Source organism: Chrysemys picta, chromosome 1 (assembly GCF_011386835.1).
Source record: "Chrysemys picta bellii isolate R12L10 chromosome 1, ASM1138683v2, whole genome shotgun sequence".
NCBI classification, from domain to species: Eukaryota; Metazoa; Chordata; order Testudines; family Emydidae; genus Chrysemys; species Chrysemys picta.
Window position 1 is genome coordinate 5911970 of NC_088791.1, and position 14147 is coordinate 5926116.

A 14147-nucleotide genomic window follows, 5' to 3' on the forward strand; every position below is an offset into this window, starting at 1 on the left:
GGTAGGGGAGACCGCAGGGGGATCCAGGCATCTCCACCCCCACCCTGCCACGGCCCCGTGGTGCAGGGGATCTCGGGGCAGGCCCGGCACGTGTGGGGTCACTGCCCCTCTGCCCCCGCTGCACTGAACCCCAGGGCGCCTGGCCTGGTCCTGCCAGGGAGTGAGTTCCCACCGGGAGGGTGGGGCCAGGCCCGGGGAGATGTGCGGGGGCCCAGACCGACGGGGGCGGGGGGCTCTAGGGGACTCTTACCGCACAGGAGCACCGCTGGCAGGGGTCCGTCGGGGACGGCCAGTGCGAGCCCTCGGGATACTCCTGCCCCCCGTGCCGGCACACTGAGACAGAGAGGGGGGGTCAGTGCCGCCCTCTCGCCCTGGCCAGATGTGCTGAAGTGAACCACTGCAGGGGGCTGCCCATCCCCACGGCCCTCCCCCATCCTCCTGGCTCTCCCCCAACCCCCCCGGCTGGGCCGTGCCCCCACCCCTCCCCCCATCCCCCGCCCTTGGCTGTGCCTCTCCCCCCCCCCCCGCTCTGCCCCATCCCCCAGGCTATGCCTTGCCAGCAGCGCCCCCTAGTGGAGGCAGCTCAGCTGGCACCTCTGTGGCTTCTGCTGTCCCCGAACCTGCCCAGCCGCCCGCAGCAGCAGCTAGAAGGCAGGAGGCAGCGGGCTCCTCACCTGGACACTCAGGGCAGCAGTGGCCCGGGCGCCGGACGGGGCTGGCACAGGCGGCCTGGGGGCACAGGACGGGGGCGCAGAGCACGTTGCCATGCAGGCAGCGGCAGCGCTGGCAGGGGTCCGAGGGCGGGGTGACGGCCTGGCGGCTGGCGAGCTCCTGGCCCTCGAAGAGGCAGCGGTTGCAGTCGGGGCAGCAGGAGGGGGCGGCGGGCGGCACGGGGTGGGTGCATTGCTGCAGGCAGGGCTCGCGCTGGCACGTCACTGCTTCGTCCTGCGGGCACACGGGGCTGCTAGGCTGCGGGCAGGGGGCTCGCAAGAGAGGTGGGGGAGGGGTACCCGAGACAGCAGGGGGTGTCTGAGAAGAGCAGGGCTGGAGGGGGGGGATCTGGGAGGAGCTGGGCAGTGATGGGGAGGGATTATTGGATCGATCTGGGTGGAGCACCGGTTGGGGGGGTCTGAGCAGGGGCCAGGAGGTGGAGGGAGGGAACCAGGAGGGGTTTGGAGAGGGATCCGGGCAGAGCATGTGGAATCTGGGAGAAGCCAGGTGGGGGTCAGAAAGGGCAGATCTGGCTAGAGTGGGGCGGGGATCAGAGGGGGGAACCCAGCGGAAGTCGGGGGATCAGGGTTGGGGGGGATCGAGGTGGGCGTCAGACAGGGGGATCAGGCAGAGTGGGACGGGAGTCGGAGGGGAGAACTGAGCGGGAGTGGGGGGGATCCAGGTGTATCAGGGCAGGGGTCGGAGGGGGAACGGGACAGGGGTGGGGGGGATCCGGGTGTATCAGGGCAGGGGTCGGAGGGAAGAACTGCGTGGGGGTCGGGGGGATCCGGGTGTATCAGGGCAGGGGTTGGAGGGGGAACGGGACAGGGGCAGGGGTCGGAGGGGAGAACTGAGCAGGGGTTGGGGGGATCCGGGTGTATCAGGGCAGGGGTCGGAGGGGGAACGGGACAGGGGTGGGGGGGATCCGGGTGTATCAGGACGGGGGTCGGAGGGAAGAACTGCAAGGGGGTCTGGGGGATCCGGGTGTATCAGGGCAGGGGTCGGAGGGGGAACGGGACAGGGGTGGGGGGGATCCGGGTGTATCAGGGCGGGGGTCGGAGGGAAGAACTGCAAGGGGGTCTGGGGGATCCGGGTGTATCAGGGCAGGGGTCGGAGGGGGAACGGGACAGGGGTGGAGGGGATCCGGGTGTATCAGGGCAGGGGTCGGAGGGAAGAACTGTGCGGGGGTCGGGGGGATCCGGGTGTATCAGGGCAGGGGTCGGAGGGGGAACGGGACAGGGGTTGTGGGGATCTGGTGTATCAGGGCAGGGGTCGGAGGGAAGAACTGAACGGGGGTCGGGGGGATCCGGGTGTATCAGGGCAGGGGTCGGAGGGGGAACCGGGTAGAGGTCGGGGGGCTCGGGGTGGAGCAGGTGGGCGCTGCGGGCTGGCTCACTCACCAGGCAGGTGCAGGTGGAGCAGGGGTCCCCCGCCGGGGGGCGGAAGGTGGTCCCGCTCTCGTAGAGGTGGCCCTGGTAGCGGCAGGCGCCGGAGCACTGGGGGCAGCACTGGCCGGGCAGGTTGACAGGGTTCCGGCACGGGGCGGGGGAGCACGGCACGGGCACACACGTCACGCTGCCATCCTGCGGGGCAAGAGCCGCTGGCATCACAGCTAGCCGGGCTCCCAGCCTGGCAGGCAAGGGACCGAACGTCCCCCCCGACCCAGCAGCCCGTCCCTGGGACCTCAAGCCCCCGTGGTGCCCACAGGCAGGGCCGGGCCAGCGCTGGGAAACATGCAGGGAGGGGCTAGCTCTGCAGGGGCACCTCTCCTGGCACTCAGTGCTGGCCCCAGGGTGGCACTAGTGGGCACTGTGCTGTTGGAGAAACTGCCTTTAGCTGAGCCCAAGGCCCTGCCCATCTGTGGCTATTACCGGCCCACTGTCCTGGGCCAAGCCCCGGGGTGACTCCAGCATCCCCGGCAGAGGCAGTTGGCGCCAGGACTGTGCCCCCGTCCCCAGCACCATGTGGCGTTGTTTGCTGCTCGGGCCCTCCCCAGAGCTGGCTGCATTTCGGGGGTGGACACGGGGCACTCACCAGGCAGGAGCAGAGGCGGCAGGCATCATGGGGGTCGGGGAAGCGCTCTCCGTTGCTGCACGCTCGCCCTTGGAAGCTGCAGCCGTCACACATGGGGCAGTCGCAGGGGCCCACGGCCGGGTGGGGGCACTTCACCCCAGGGCAGGACAGGGGCCCGCAGGACACCTCTCCCTGCTGCAAGAGGGCAGGGCAAGGCACGGCGGTGAGGGGGGCAAGTCCTCAGCCATGCTGAGCCCCCTCCCTAGTGCCGCCGCTCCCCTCGGGCTCCATCCCCCCTGGCACAAGCCCTGTGCAAGGCTCCCTGCACCCCCTGGGGCTGTGCCCGGCCCTCTCCCCACAGAGCCTGCCACGTACCAGGCAGCGACACTGCTCGCAGCGCCCGCCGGGGGCCGGGAAGGTCTCTCCGTCCGCGAGGTCCTGACCCTGGAAGTGGCAGCCTGGCACCGGAGGGGAGGAAAGACATTGAGGGTGGGGGAGAACCAGCCTCCCACACCGTGACCCCCACATCCCAGGTCCCCCCCCCACACCCGCCAATCACAAGCCCCCCCCAGCACTTGGGAGATGTGGCCCCGATCCTGTGCCCAGGCCCAGCACCTTCCCGCCGTAGAGCCAGCAACGCCCCCAGACCCAGCCTGTGCCTGCTCTCGCCTCAGGCTCCGCTCGGGGGGCCAGGCCGGGGCCGGCGTCACCTCAGGCTCCGCTCGGTGGGGCCAGGCCGGGGCCGGCGTCGCCTCAGGCTCCGCTCGGGGGGGCCAGAACAGGGCCAGCGTCGCCTCAGGCTCCGCTCGGGGGGCCAGGCCGGGCTGGGGTCGCCTCAGGCTCCGCTCGGGGGGCCAGGCCGGGGCTGGCGTCGCCTCAGGCTCCGCTCGGTGGGGCCAGGCCGGGGCCGGCGTCGCCTCAGGCTCCGCTCGGGGGGGCCAGAACAGGGCCAGCGTCGCCTCAGGCTCCGCTCGGGGGGCCAGGCCGGGCTGGGGTCGCCTCAGGCTCCGCTCGGGGGGCCAGGCCGGGGCCGGCGTCGCCTCAGGCTCTGCTCGGGGGGCCAGGCCGGGCTGGGGTCGCCTCAGGCTCCGCTCGGGGGGCCAGGCCGGGCTGGGGTCGCCTCAGGCTCCGCTCGGGGGGGGGGGCAGGCCGGGCTGGGGTCACCTCAGGCTCCGCTCGGGGGGCCAGGCCGGGGCCGGCGTCGCCTCAGGCTCCGCTCGGGGGGCCAGGCCGGGGCCGGCGTCGCCTCAGGCTCCGCTCGGGGGGCCAGGCCGGGGCCGGCGTCGCCTCAGGCTCCGCTCGGGGGGCCAGGCTGGGGCTGGCGTCGCCTCAGGCTCCGCTCGGGGGGCCAGGCCGGGCTGGCGTCACCTCAAGCTCAGCTCCGGGGCCAGGCCAGAGCCGGCGTCGCCTCAGGCTCCGCTCGGGGGGCCCGGCCGGGCTGGCGTCGCCTCAGGCTCCGCTCGGGGGGCCCGGCCGGGCTGGCGTCGCCTCAGGCTCCGCTCGGGGGGGCCAGGCCAGAGCCGGCGTCGCCTCAGGCTCCGCTCGGGGGGCCAGGCCGGGGCTGGGGTCGCCTCAGGCTCCGCTCGGGGGGGCCAGGCCGGGGCTGGGGTCGCCTCAGGCTCCGCTCGGTGGGGCCAGGCCGGGGCTGGCGTCGCCTCAGGCTCCGCTCGGGGGGGCCAGGCCGGGCTGGCATCACGATGGCCAGGCTGGAGGTTGAGGCCCAGAACCTGCCCAGGGTCAAGCAAGGCATCGGCAGCAGGACAGGAGTAAAACCCGCCTCCTCCACCCCATGCGAGTGCCCTAACCACTGGCCCACCCTCCCCTCTCCTCCCCGGTGCCTGCCATGTCACTGGGAATGGCCGAACCAGCTCAACCCAGTACCCGGGCCAGGCCTGCCTGTGATGCCCATGAGGAACGGAAACGCTGGAGCCATCGATTGTCTCCATCCTGCCCCATGGTTCTGCCCAGAGCTGGTCAGGGGTGAGGGGCACCAGTGGGGCTGGGGAGGGGCAGAGCTGGGTTGGGCTAGCAGGAGGCTGAGGGTCAGGAGTGAGGGGCACCAGTGGGGCTGGGGGGCGCTGGCCGTACCCCTTCACTTTAACATGGACTGAGGTTCCCCAGCCGTGCCAGGTGGCGGCAGACAGTGGCCTTGCCATGCAGTGCCCGCTCTCCCCCGAGTCCCACTCACCCTGGCACACGGGGCAGCACTTGCCGGGGGGACTGGTGGGGTGGCGACAGCCTGGCGGGTCGCAGGGCGTCTTGGTGCAGGTGACGAAGCCGCGGAGGCAGGCACAGCGGCCGCAGGTGTCCTGGGGGTCTAGGAACTCCTGGCCATTGAGGTAACCCTCGCCCAGGTACTCGCAGCCTGTGGGGGGCCGGACAGAGTGAGCCCAGTGCCAGGCGCTGCTGGGGGGTGAGAGCCCAAGACACCCCCCAGGGGCTGACGCACCCCCCAGCCCTGGCACTCCAGCTGGTGGAGCCCAGCACCCCCCTGGGCTAGCCCAGCCCGGCCTCCACCCACGCCTCACGCCCAACCCACCTTCGCAGACCTGGCAGCACGGCCCCCGGGCAGGGAAGGGGCACTGGAGCAGCGGGCAGGCCCTGGGCTGGCAGGAGACGCTGCCCTCCCAGCAGGTGCAGACGCGGCACGGCTCCGCGGGGTCCGGGAACTGCTCCCCGTTGGGCAGCTCCTTCCCCTGGTACAGGCAGCCTGGGGGCAGAGCGGGCGATGGCACTGGGCACGAGAGCGGGACAGGAGCAGAGACGTGGGGCAGGGGCCGTCGGGAGGTGTTCCTGTTGTAGGAGGCAGCTCTCCTGCTGCAAGGGGGAGCAGAGCACGGGGATGTAGGGGACTTGGGGGGCCCAGCAGGAGACTTGGGGGGTACCGTCACAGGAGTAGCAGCAGTCCCGCCGCAGGGGTGGGCGCAGAGGGCTGGGGGCCCCCACGGGGGGACTCGGGGAGCCCAGCAGGGGGTTCAGGGGGCCTAGCGGGGGGCTCGGGGGGGTACAGTCGCAGGAGCGGCAGCAGTCCCGCCGCAGGGGGTGGGTGCAGAGGGCTGGGGGGCCCCACGGGGGGACTCGGGGAGCCCAGCAGGGGGTTCAGGGGGCCTAGCGGGGGGTTCGGGGGGGTACAGTCGCAGGAGCGGCAGCAGTCCCGCCGCAGGGGTGGGTGCAGAACACGGGGGGGGGGGGGGGGTCAGCAGGAGCCTCAGGGGATCCAGGGGGCCCAGGGAAGCCCATGGGGGCCCCAGCGGGACCGGGGGGGCCCAGTGTGGCCTGTGGGGGGCCCAGTGGGGGGTACCATCACAGGAGCGGCAGCAGTCCTGCCGCAGGGGGTGGGTGCAGAGAACGGGGGCACAAGGCTGGCGCTGGCAGGTGACGGTCCCGTTGGCACAGATGCAGTGGCGGCAGGAGTCCGAGGGGTCGTAGAATCGCTGCGTGTGCTGGTAGGAGACGCCCGCGTAGAGGCAGCCAGCCGGGGGCTCTGGGAGGAGAAAGGGGTGATTGGGGGGGTGCCAGGGATAGAGCGCCCGACACCCACAGGTGCAGCCCAGGACAGGAGGGAAGGGAATCCCCAAGTTTCAGTCCAATCCATGGTCCAGGGCTGGGACAGCAGGGGCTGCGCATTGGGAGTGAGGAGCACTGGGGTGTGACGTTATTAATGTGAACTGGGACCGCAGAGATCATTGTTGCAACCAAAGTCCTGTAGTGGCACCAAATCTTGTATGAAGGGGGTCAAATGGGGTGTCTAAGACCAGGTTATGGTTTGCTGGTTATGACTATGCTGTCTGTATGTGTGTATCAGTTTTGTAGTTGAAGTTATGAATATTGGCTCTATACTGTCTGTATTTCAAACTTCTGCTGTGCTTCTGGGTGACACCCCAGACAGTTTGGCCCCAGCACTGCCTAGCCTGCTTGATGGCCCATTGAGGACCATCAGCTATACAACTGACCCATTGAGAGAAGGCAGATCCGCCTTGTCACTCAGCAAAGTATGCAGGGACCTGCCTATGGACAGAACTCTGAGGTTTTTTCTTGCCATGTGTTGGATGAATGTCTAGGGAACAAAGGGCTGGTCCACACTAACCCCCCACTTCGAACTAAGATACGCAACTTCAGCTACCGAATAACGTGAATAACGTAGCTGAAGTCCAAGTACCTTAGTTCGATCTTACTGCGGGTCCAGACGTGGCAGGGAGGCTTCCCCGTCGACTCCGCGTACTCCTCTCACCGAGCAGGAGTACCGGCGTCGACGGCGAGCACTTCCGGGATCGATCCGGGATCGATTGCTTACCGCCGGACCCGGGGGTAAGTATAGACCTACCCAAAGAAAGAGAGGCCACATGACAAGAGACTATAAAAAACTGCTGCATCTCCTCCATCTTGTCTTCAATCCTGCTTCTTACCTCTGGAGGGACTGTGCTACAAACTGAAGCTCTGAACAAAGGACTGACTGACCCATCCCAGGTGTGGATGTTCCAGAGACTTGATTTGAACCTGCAGTTTATTCCATCACTGCTACAAGCCTGAACCAAGAACTTTGCTATTACTGTATGGAATTGATTCTATTTCACCAATTCTAGCTCTCATCTCTATCTTTTTCCTTTTATGAATAAACCTTTAAATTTTAGATTCTAAAGGATTGGCAGTAGCGTGATTTGTGGGTAAGATCTGACTTGTATATTGGCCTGGGTCTGGGGCTTGGTCCTTTGGGATCAGGAGAACCTTTTTTTTCTTTTACTGGGGTATTGGTTTTCGTAACCATTTGTCCCCATAACGAGGGCACTGGTGGTGATATTGGGAAACTGGAGTGTCTAAGGGAATGGCATGTGTGACTTGTGGTTACCCAGTGGGGTGAGACCGAAGTCCTCTCTGTTTGGCTGGTTTGGTGTGCAAAGAAACCCCAGCCTTGGGCTGTGTCTGCCCTGCTCTGAGCAATTTGTCCTGAATTGATACTCTCAGTAGTGTCTCGCCAGAGGCAGCATCGTTACACGGGAGTTTGGGTCGGGCACCGGGGGTGGGGGACGGGGCTGGGGTCGCAGGGGGCTGTGGGTTGGGAGTGAGGGGCACCGGGGTGGGGAGCCCAGGGCTGGGGTAGCAGGCGGCTGTGGGTCGGGAATGAGGGGCACCGGGGTGGGGAGCCCAGGGCTGGGGTAGCAGGGGGCTGTAGGTTGGGAGTGAGGGGCACCGGGGGTGGGGGCTAGGGCTGGGGTAGCAGGCGGCTGTGGGTCGGGAGTGAGGGGCACCGGGGTGGGGAGCCCAGGGCTGGGATAGCAGGGGGCTGTAGGTTGGGAGTGAGGGGCACCGGGGTGGGGGCCGGGGTAGCAGTGGGCTGTGGGTCGGGAGTGAGGGGCACCAGCAGAGCTCAGAGCTGGGCAGGCGGGAGGCCACAGGGATGGGCTCTCTGACCTTGGCCATGGTGGGGGCGGGTTTCAAGGCAGCAGAAAGTTTAGCCAGTGGGCTCAGTGCTGGGGGGCACCTCCCAGGAGCCCAGATGGGCCGGGCTCAGCTCGGCCCTGCCAGCGAACAGCCCCTCAGAACTTCCCAGCCCCTCCTCCCCCAGACAGATGGGGGGCTGCTGCGAAGGGGCCATGACCTCCCCCAGACCACTCCCCCGGAGAGGAGGAAACAGCAGCGATCGGGCTCCTGCCTACCTGGGCACTGGGGGCAGCACCCGCCGGGCACCAGGATGGGCTCCGCGCAGAGCAGGGGGGGGCAGCGCCGTGACAGACACTGAACATTGCCGTTCTGCAGGGGAGAGATGCAGGTCAGAGCCAGCCAGGCACCGCCGGGGAGAGAACCCAGGAGTCCTGCCTTCCAGCCCCCACCCCACACCGTGCCCCAGCACAGCATCCCACTCATCCCGTGCCCCCTGCCCCAGACTGTGCCCCCAGCACCGGGCCTCCGCCCACCAGCCCAGCCCTCAACCCCACCCCGCACCCCCTGCCTGCTCAGCAGTGTGAAAACCACCATCCGCTGCGACACCTTGGCCCCCAGTGCGGCAGGGACGGGGTTAAATGGGCCCCTCCCTCGGGGGCCGTGGATCAGCCACTGGACTGGAGACAAGGACACCAGGGTTCTATTCTCAGCTCTGCCATGCGTGCCTGCTCTATGCCTCAGTTTCCCCACTTGTAACACGGGGAGCGGGCCCGGCCGGGGTGCTGGCTGCCCGATCGGTCCCCATGCTGCAGGCTAACGAGAAGCGACCGGCCCAGCTTCCCCCAGCAAGGCAGCAGCAGAGGCCAGGCTGGGACCCAGGTGTCCGGTGGGTCACGGTGAGCTGTCCTCGGGCCGGGCCCCCCGCTCGCCCCCGGGCACTTACGAGGCAGTGGCATTGCTTGCAGCGGTCCGTGGGGTGTGGGAACTCGGCGCCGTTGGGGTACTCCTTCCCCCCGTAGCTGCAGCCTAGGGCAGAGCGAGTGGGGACCCGGGAAGTTAACGGGGGGCACCCTGCCTCTGCAATGCATGCTGGGAGGATGGGGCGGAGGGCGAGGGCCCCTGAAGTGCCAGCCCAGACTCCATCTAGTGGGTCTGTGCCCAGTGCAGCAACGCCCGATCTGCCCCCCCGCCCAGGCAGAGCCATGTCCACTGGGGCTGGAGAAACTGGCCTGGTGGGGTCCCCCGTAATCGGGGTGGGGGGGGGGATGGCCCAGTAGCCCCCGCGGGCAGGGGATTGGGGGGGGGACTGGCCCGTGGCCCCTGTGGGCAGGGGATCGGGGTATGGGGGGACTGGCCCGTGGCCCCCGCGGGCAGGGGATTGGGGGGTAGGGGTTCAGGGTGGGGGGGACTGGCCTGTGGCCCCCGCAGGCAGGGGATTGGGGTGGGGGAGGGACTGGCTCGTGGCCCCCGCAGGCAGGGGATCGGGGTGTGGGGGGACTGGCCTGTGGCCCCCACGGGCAGGGGATCGGGGGGGGGGGGAGGACTGGCCCGTGGCCCCCACAGGCAAGAGGTCGGGGTGCGGGACCCCCTCACCGTTGCAGTTGTTCTGGCAGCAGGAGCCGGGCAGGGGGCGGGCGCACAGGGCACCAGGGCAGTCGCGGGAGGAGCAGCTGACGACCCCGTCGGTGCAGATGCACAGCTGGCAGGGGTCCCGCGGGCTGGGGAACCGCTCGCCCGTCGCCACCGCGGCCCCCTCCACACTGCAGCCTGGGGGTGGGGGGCAGACGTCAGCAACCAACGACCCTCACCCTGTCCTGCCCCCCAGCCTTGCCCTGCCCCCTCCCATCCTGCCCCCCTGGCTGGGATCAGGCAGCTGCTCGGTGTGACGGGGCCTCAGGCCCAGCCCCCCAGGGTTGGCTCCCTCACCCCAGCCCCACCACTGTTTGCAGCCCCCGCAGAGGTGCTGGTGCCTCCCGTGCCCCCCAGGGAGCTCCGAGGGGGCCACCGGCCCCGTGCCCCTCCCCCCAGCCCCGCACGTTTGCACTACGGCAGTGCCCTGGGGTCACAGTGCCCTCTGGTGGCCACTCGCTGCCTCTGCAAGGGGCAGGGGAGTCCCCTGGGGAACCAGGCTCTCTGGGGGCGTGTGGGGGGTGTGGGGGAGCTCAGCGCCATCTCCCCGTTTGGGGCTGGGTCTCACCAGCAGAGCTGGGTAGGGAACCCAGGAGCGCCCAGCCCCTCAGCGGCCCACTCACCCGGACACGTGGGGCAGCACTGGCCGGGCTGCCTCTCCGGGCGGGGGCAGCTGGGCGGGGGGCAGGCGACAGGCGAGCACTGCACGGTCCCGGCCTGTGGGCAGGGGGCCAGGTCATGGCAGCTCCCGAGAGCCTTCCCCAGCCCACCCCATGAGGCCCCCAGGGCCGCCCCCCCGCTCTGCCCCCGATCCCAGAGCCCCCCAGGGCCTGCGCTCCCAGTCACCCCCGACCCACCCCGTGGGGCCCTCAGCGCCCCCCCCGCTCTGCCCCCGACCCCAGATCCCCCCAGGGCCTGTGCTCCCAGCCTCCCCCGACCCACCCTGTGGGGCCCCCAGACCCACCCCCATCCTACTCTGCCCCCGACCCCGGATCCCCCCAGGGCCTGTGCTCCCAGCCTCCCTCGACCCACCCTGTGGGGCCCCCAGCTGAGCATGGCTCAGACCCCCCCATTAGCTCCAGCCCCCCCGCTGGGCTCCGTACCCTAGGCACAGGTACCCTTCGGGGGAGCATGGGGGCATGGGGCTGCAGCCTGGCACTGGGGGGGTCTGTGCTTGCGGCCAGCGGGGAGGGGCTGCTCCGGGGGCCAGCCCCCTCACCGTGCACTGGCAGCGCTGGCAAGGGCTGTGTGGGTCGGCGAAGGCCTGCCCGTTGGCATAGACGTGCTGGTGGTAGGCGCACTGGGCACAGGTCGGGCAGCAGTCCCCTGGCCGAGGAGAGACAGGCGGGTTAGCACAGTGGGGTGCCCCGATCCCACCCGCCCCATGGCCTGGTCCCAGGGCAGGCGGGGGCTGGGCCAGCAGGAGGTGCTGAGGGGTCGCTCCCAGCCACTACCTGGCCGGCTCTACAGGCTGCCCCCGCTGGCTGGACCCACAGCACCCAGTGTCTGCCATGGGACCAGTGCCACCAGACCCCCGGAGCTCAGGGGTGCGGAGCCAGGGATGGGGGGCAGTGGGGCATGGACTGTACCGGGCACTGAGCAGCCACCTCTGCGTTGGGGGGGACCAGAGAACTCAGGGGGTGGGGCCAGGTGGGCACCCACCATTGAGCTGGGTGGAGTAGGGGGCAGTGGAGGATGGGGACAGTGCGGGGAGGGCAATGGGGGGCAGGGGCACTCTACAAGGAGTGGGTGGGTAGCAGGAGGCAGTGGGGGGAGGGGCACTCACCTCTCAGCCGGACGGGAGCCAGGGGGTTCAGTGGGGGGAGGAGGGGAGCAGGGGGCAGTGTGTGTGTGGGGGTCACTCACTGCTCAGCCGGGCGGGAGCAGAGGGGTTCGGGGGGGGAGGGAGGGAGCAGGGGGCAGTGTGTGTGGGGTGGTCAGTGGGGGGGGGCACTCACCGCTCAGCCGGGCGGGAGCAGGGGGATTCAGTGGGGGGAGTGGGGAAGCAAGGGTCAGTTGGGGGGCACTCACCGCTCAGCCGGGCGGGGTGCTGGCAGGCGATGGGCGGGCACGGTGGGGCCCCGCAGACGGGCTCTCCGGCGAGGCAGGTACAGGTGGTGCAGGGGTCCCCGTCCGGCTCCCACTGCGCCCCCTCCTCGAACTCCTCCCCGGCCAGCACGCACACTGGGAGACGCAGGCCGTGAGGGGGGGCCTCCCTGCCGCAGCCCTCAGGGACCCAGCCGGCTCACACCTCCCTGGCTCCTCCTCCCCCCCAGCCCTTCCAGTCTCAGCCCCCCCAGCTTCTCCCGGCCCTCCCAGGCCTCCACCACGACCCTGTGCTCCTGCACCCATGGGCCCTGCCCTCCTGCCCCACCCCCCAGGGCCCTGTGCTCCCGGCCCCCACAGGGCCCTGCCCTATGGTCCCGCCCCCCAGGTCCTGCGCTCCCAGCTTCCCCCACCCCCGGGCCCTGCACTCCTGGCCCCCTGCCCCCCCACGACCTGCTCTTGGGGAGCGAGGAGACTTCCCCAACAGGCCCAGAGGTGCAGCAGCCGGGGGCTGCCCCAGGGCTGGCGAGCCCAGGCAATGCCCGTGGGCTGGCAGCACCCAGCGCACTGCCTCGGCGATGTCCCCTGGCTCACGCAGGGGGCAGGCCGGGGCTGGCCCAGAACCGGGCGTTACTCAACCTTTGCAGACGGGGCAGCAGCGTTGGGGGTCCCGGATGGGCTGGGCGCAGGGCACGGGGGGGCACCCCTCTTCCTGGCACTGCACGTGCCCAGCCTGCATGAGAGAGCCAGGGTCAGCAGTGCGTGGGCACAGACCCGGGCGTGCCAGTGTCCCCACACAGCCCAGCCATGGCGCCCTCGGCAGGTCTGCCCCTGCCCCAGGGCCGCCCATGCCCCCCTCAGCCCCAGAGCCGCCCTCCCCTAGCCCAGCACCCCTCTGCCCTAGCTTGGTGTCAGTGACCCACATCCCCTGCTCTCTGTGCCCGCGTGGCTGGGCACCCCCTGGCACCAGGAGGGGCTGGTTACGTGGAGGTGAGCCCCCTCCAACCCACCATCCCAGTAGTCCACTGGTTCACTCACCGAGCAGGTGCACCGCACGCAGGGCCCGTGGCCCGGGGGCGTGAAGGTCTCTCCGTGCCGGTACGGGTGCCCCTCGTACTCACACGCTGTCCACGGAGAGAGACGGGTGAACAGCCCCGCACAGGGGGCAGCCTGCCAGCCCCAGCCGAACCCCCGGAGACCCCCAGGCCGGCTCAGAGACCCCAGCGCTCCCCCCGGCTCTGATACCCCAGAGCCCTCAGAGGGCCTCCTTTGCCTTCACCCCCCGCTCAGAGACTCCAGCACCCCCAAACACCCCCCCGCCTGCTCAGAGACCCCAGCACCCCCAGAGACCCCCTGCCCGCTCAGAGACCCCAGCTCCTCAGAGCCCCCCCAACAGCTTAGAGACCCCAGTGCCCTCAGACCCCTGGGGTTTGGATGGGCTGGGCCCCGTGGCCCCCCTCCCAGCGCAGCCGGGCAGGAGGGGCACAGGGAAGCGCCAGCAGGAGGGATGCCGAGAGGGCAGGGGCTGGGACACCTGGGCCAGACACAGAGGGGCACACAGCTCCCCTCGCCAGGCGTGGCCTCCGATGTGGGCCCTCCCCCAACTCCCTCAGGCCCCGCTGGAGGCTGGCCCAACCCGTAACCTGGGGGGGTTCTTGGGCCCCGCGCCGGGGGATGGGGTAGGAGCTGGCTCTGTGGGAAGCCCTGGGGGCCCCGTCCCCCCCATGCCCTGCTGCCAGGGCCAGGGTCTCTCTCTGAGGCTAGCGGCTCCAGAGGCCCCTTGCTGGCCCTTCCCCCTGTAACGTTATTGACATAAACTGGGACCATATAGATCATTGTTGCAAACAAGGTCCTGTAGTGGCACCAAATCTTGTATAAAGGGGGTCAAATGGGGTGTCTAAGACAAGGTTATGGGTAACTGGTTATGATTATGCTGTCTATATGTGTGTATCAGTGATGTAGTTGAAGTTATGAATATTGGCTCTATACTGTCTGTATGGCAAATTTATGCTATGCTGGGTGACATCCCAGACAAACTGGTGTTAGCTCTGCCTAGCCTGTTTGATGGCCCATTAAGGACCATCAGCTATACAATGGACCCATTGAGAGAAGGCAAATATGCCTTCAGACTCAGCAAAGTTTGCAGGGACTGGCCCATGTGACTCCAGGCTCCATTTTGCTGTAATTTTCCACAGTAAGGACAAAGAGATGTTCTTACACCTGGAAAAGACTATATAAGGCTGATGCCTGATCTCCATCTTGTCTTCAATCCTGCTTCTTGCCTCTGGAGGAACTTTGCTACAAGCTGAAGCTCTGAACAAAGGACTGAGGACCCATCCCAGCGGGGGATGTATTCCAGAGACTTGATT

At 68.9% G+C, this 14147-nt stretch overlaps 1 protein-coding gene across 10 annotated transcripts in view; it reads right to left on the bottom strand.

Moving 5' to 3' along the window:
- Positions 1 to 14147, bottom strand: part of KCP (kielin cysteine rich BMP regulator) — a 50162-nt gene that overhangs the window by 17967 nt on the left and 18048 nt on the right. For all 10 annotated transcript variants that reach the window (XR_010589242.1, XR_010589239.1, XR_010589241.1 and 7 more), the window contains 16 exons: positions 12817 to 12902; positions 12418 to 12511; positions 11764 to 11916; positions 10952 to 11058; positions 10356 to 10449; positions 9697 to 9870; positions 9047 to 9129; positions 8379 to 8472; positions 6026 to 6208; positions 5264 to 5434; positions 4913 to 5089; positions 3100 to 3182; positions 2746 to 2919; positions 2112 to 2294; positions 675 to 945; positions 251 to 333 (listed from right to left, as the gene is read on the bottom strand). Coding sequence is in view for 6 of the 10 variants with exons in the window: in XM_065551937.1 (XP_065408009.1) it covers positions 251 to 333; positions 675 to 945; positions 2112 to 2294; positions 2746 to 2919; positions 3100 to 3182; positions 4913 to 5089; positions 5264 to 5434; positions 6026 to 6208; positions 8379 to 8472; positions 9047 to 9129; positions 9697 to 9870; positions 10356 to 10449; positions 10952 to 11058; positions 11764 to 11916; positions 12418 to 12511; positions 12817 to 12902 (2210 nt within the window). In the remaining 4 variants the exon portion in view is untranslated. The remainder of the gene's footprint in view (positions 1 to 250; positions 334 to 674; positions 946 to 2111; positions 2295 to 2745; positions 2920 to 3099; positions 3183 to 4912; positions 5090 to 5263; positions 5435 to 6025; positions 6209 to 8378; positions 8473 to 9046; positions 9130 to 9696; positions 9871 to 10355; positions 10450 to 10951; positions 11059 to 11763; positions 11917 to 12417; positions 12512 to 12816; positions 12903 to 14147) is intronic.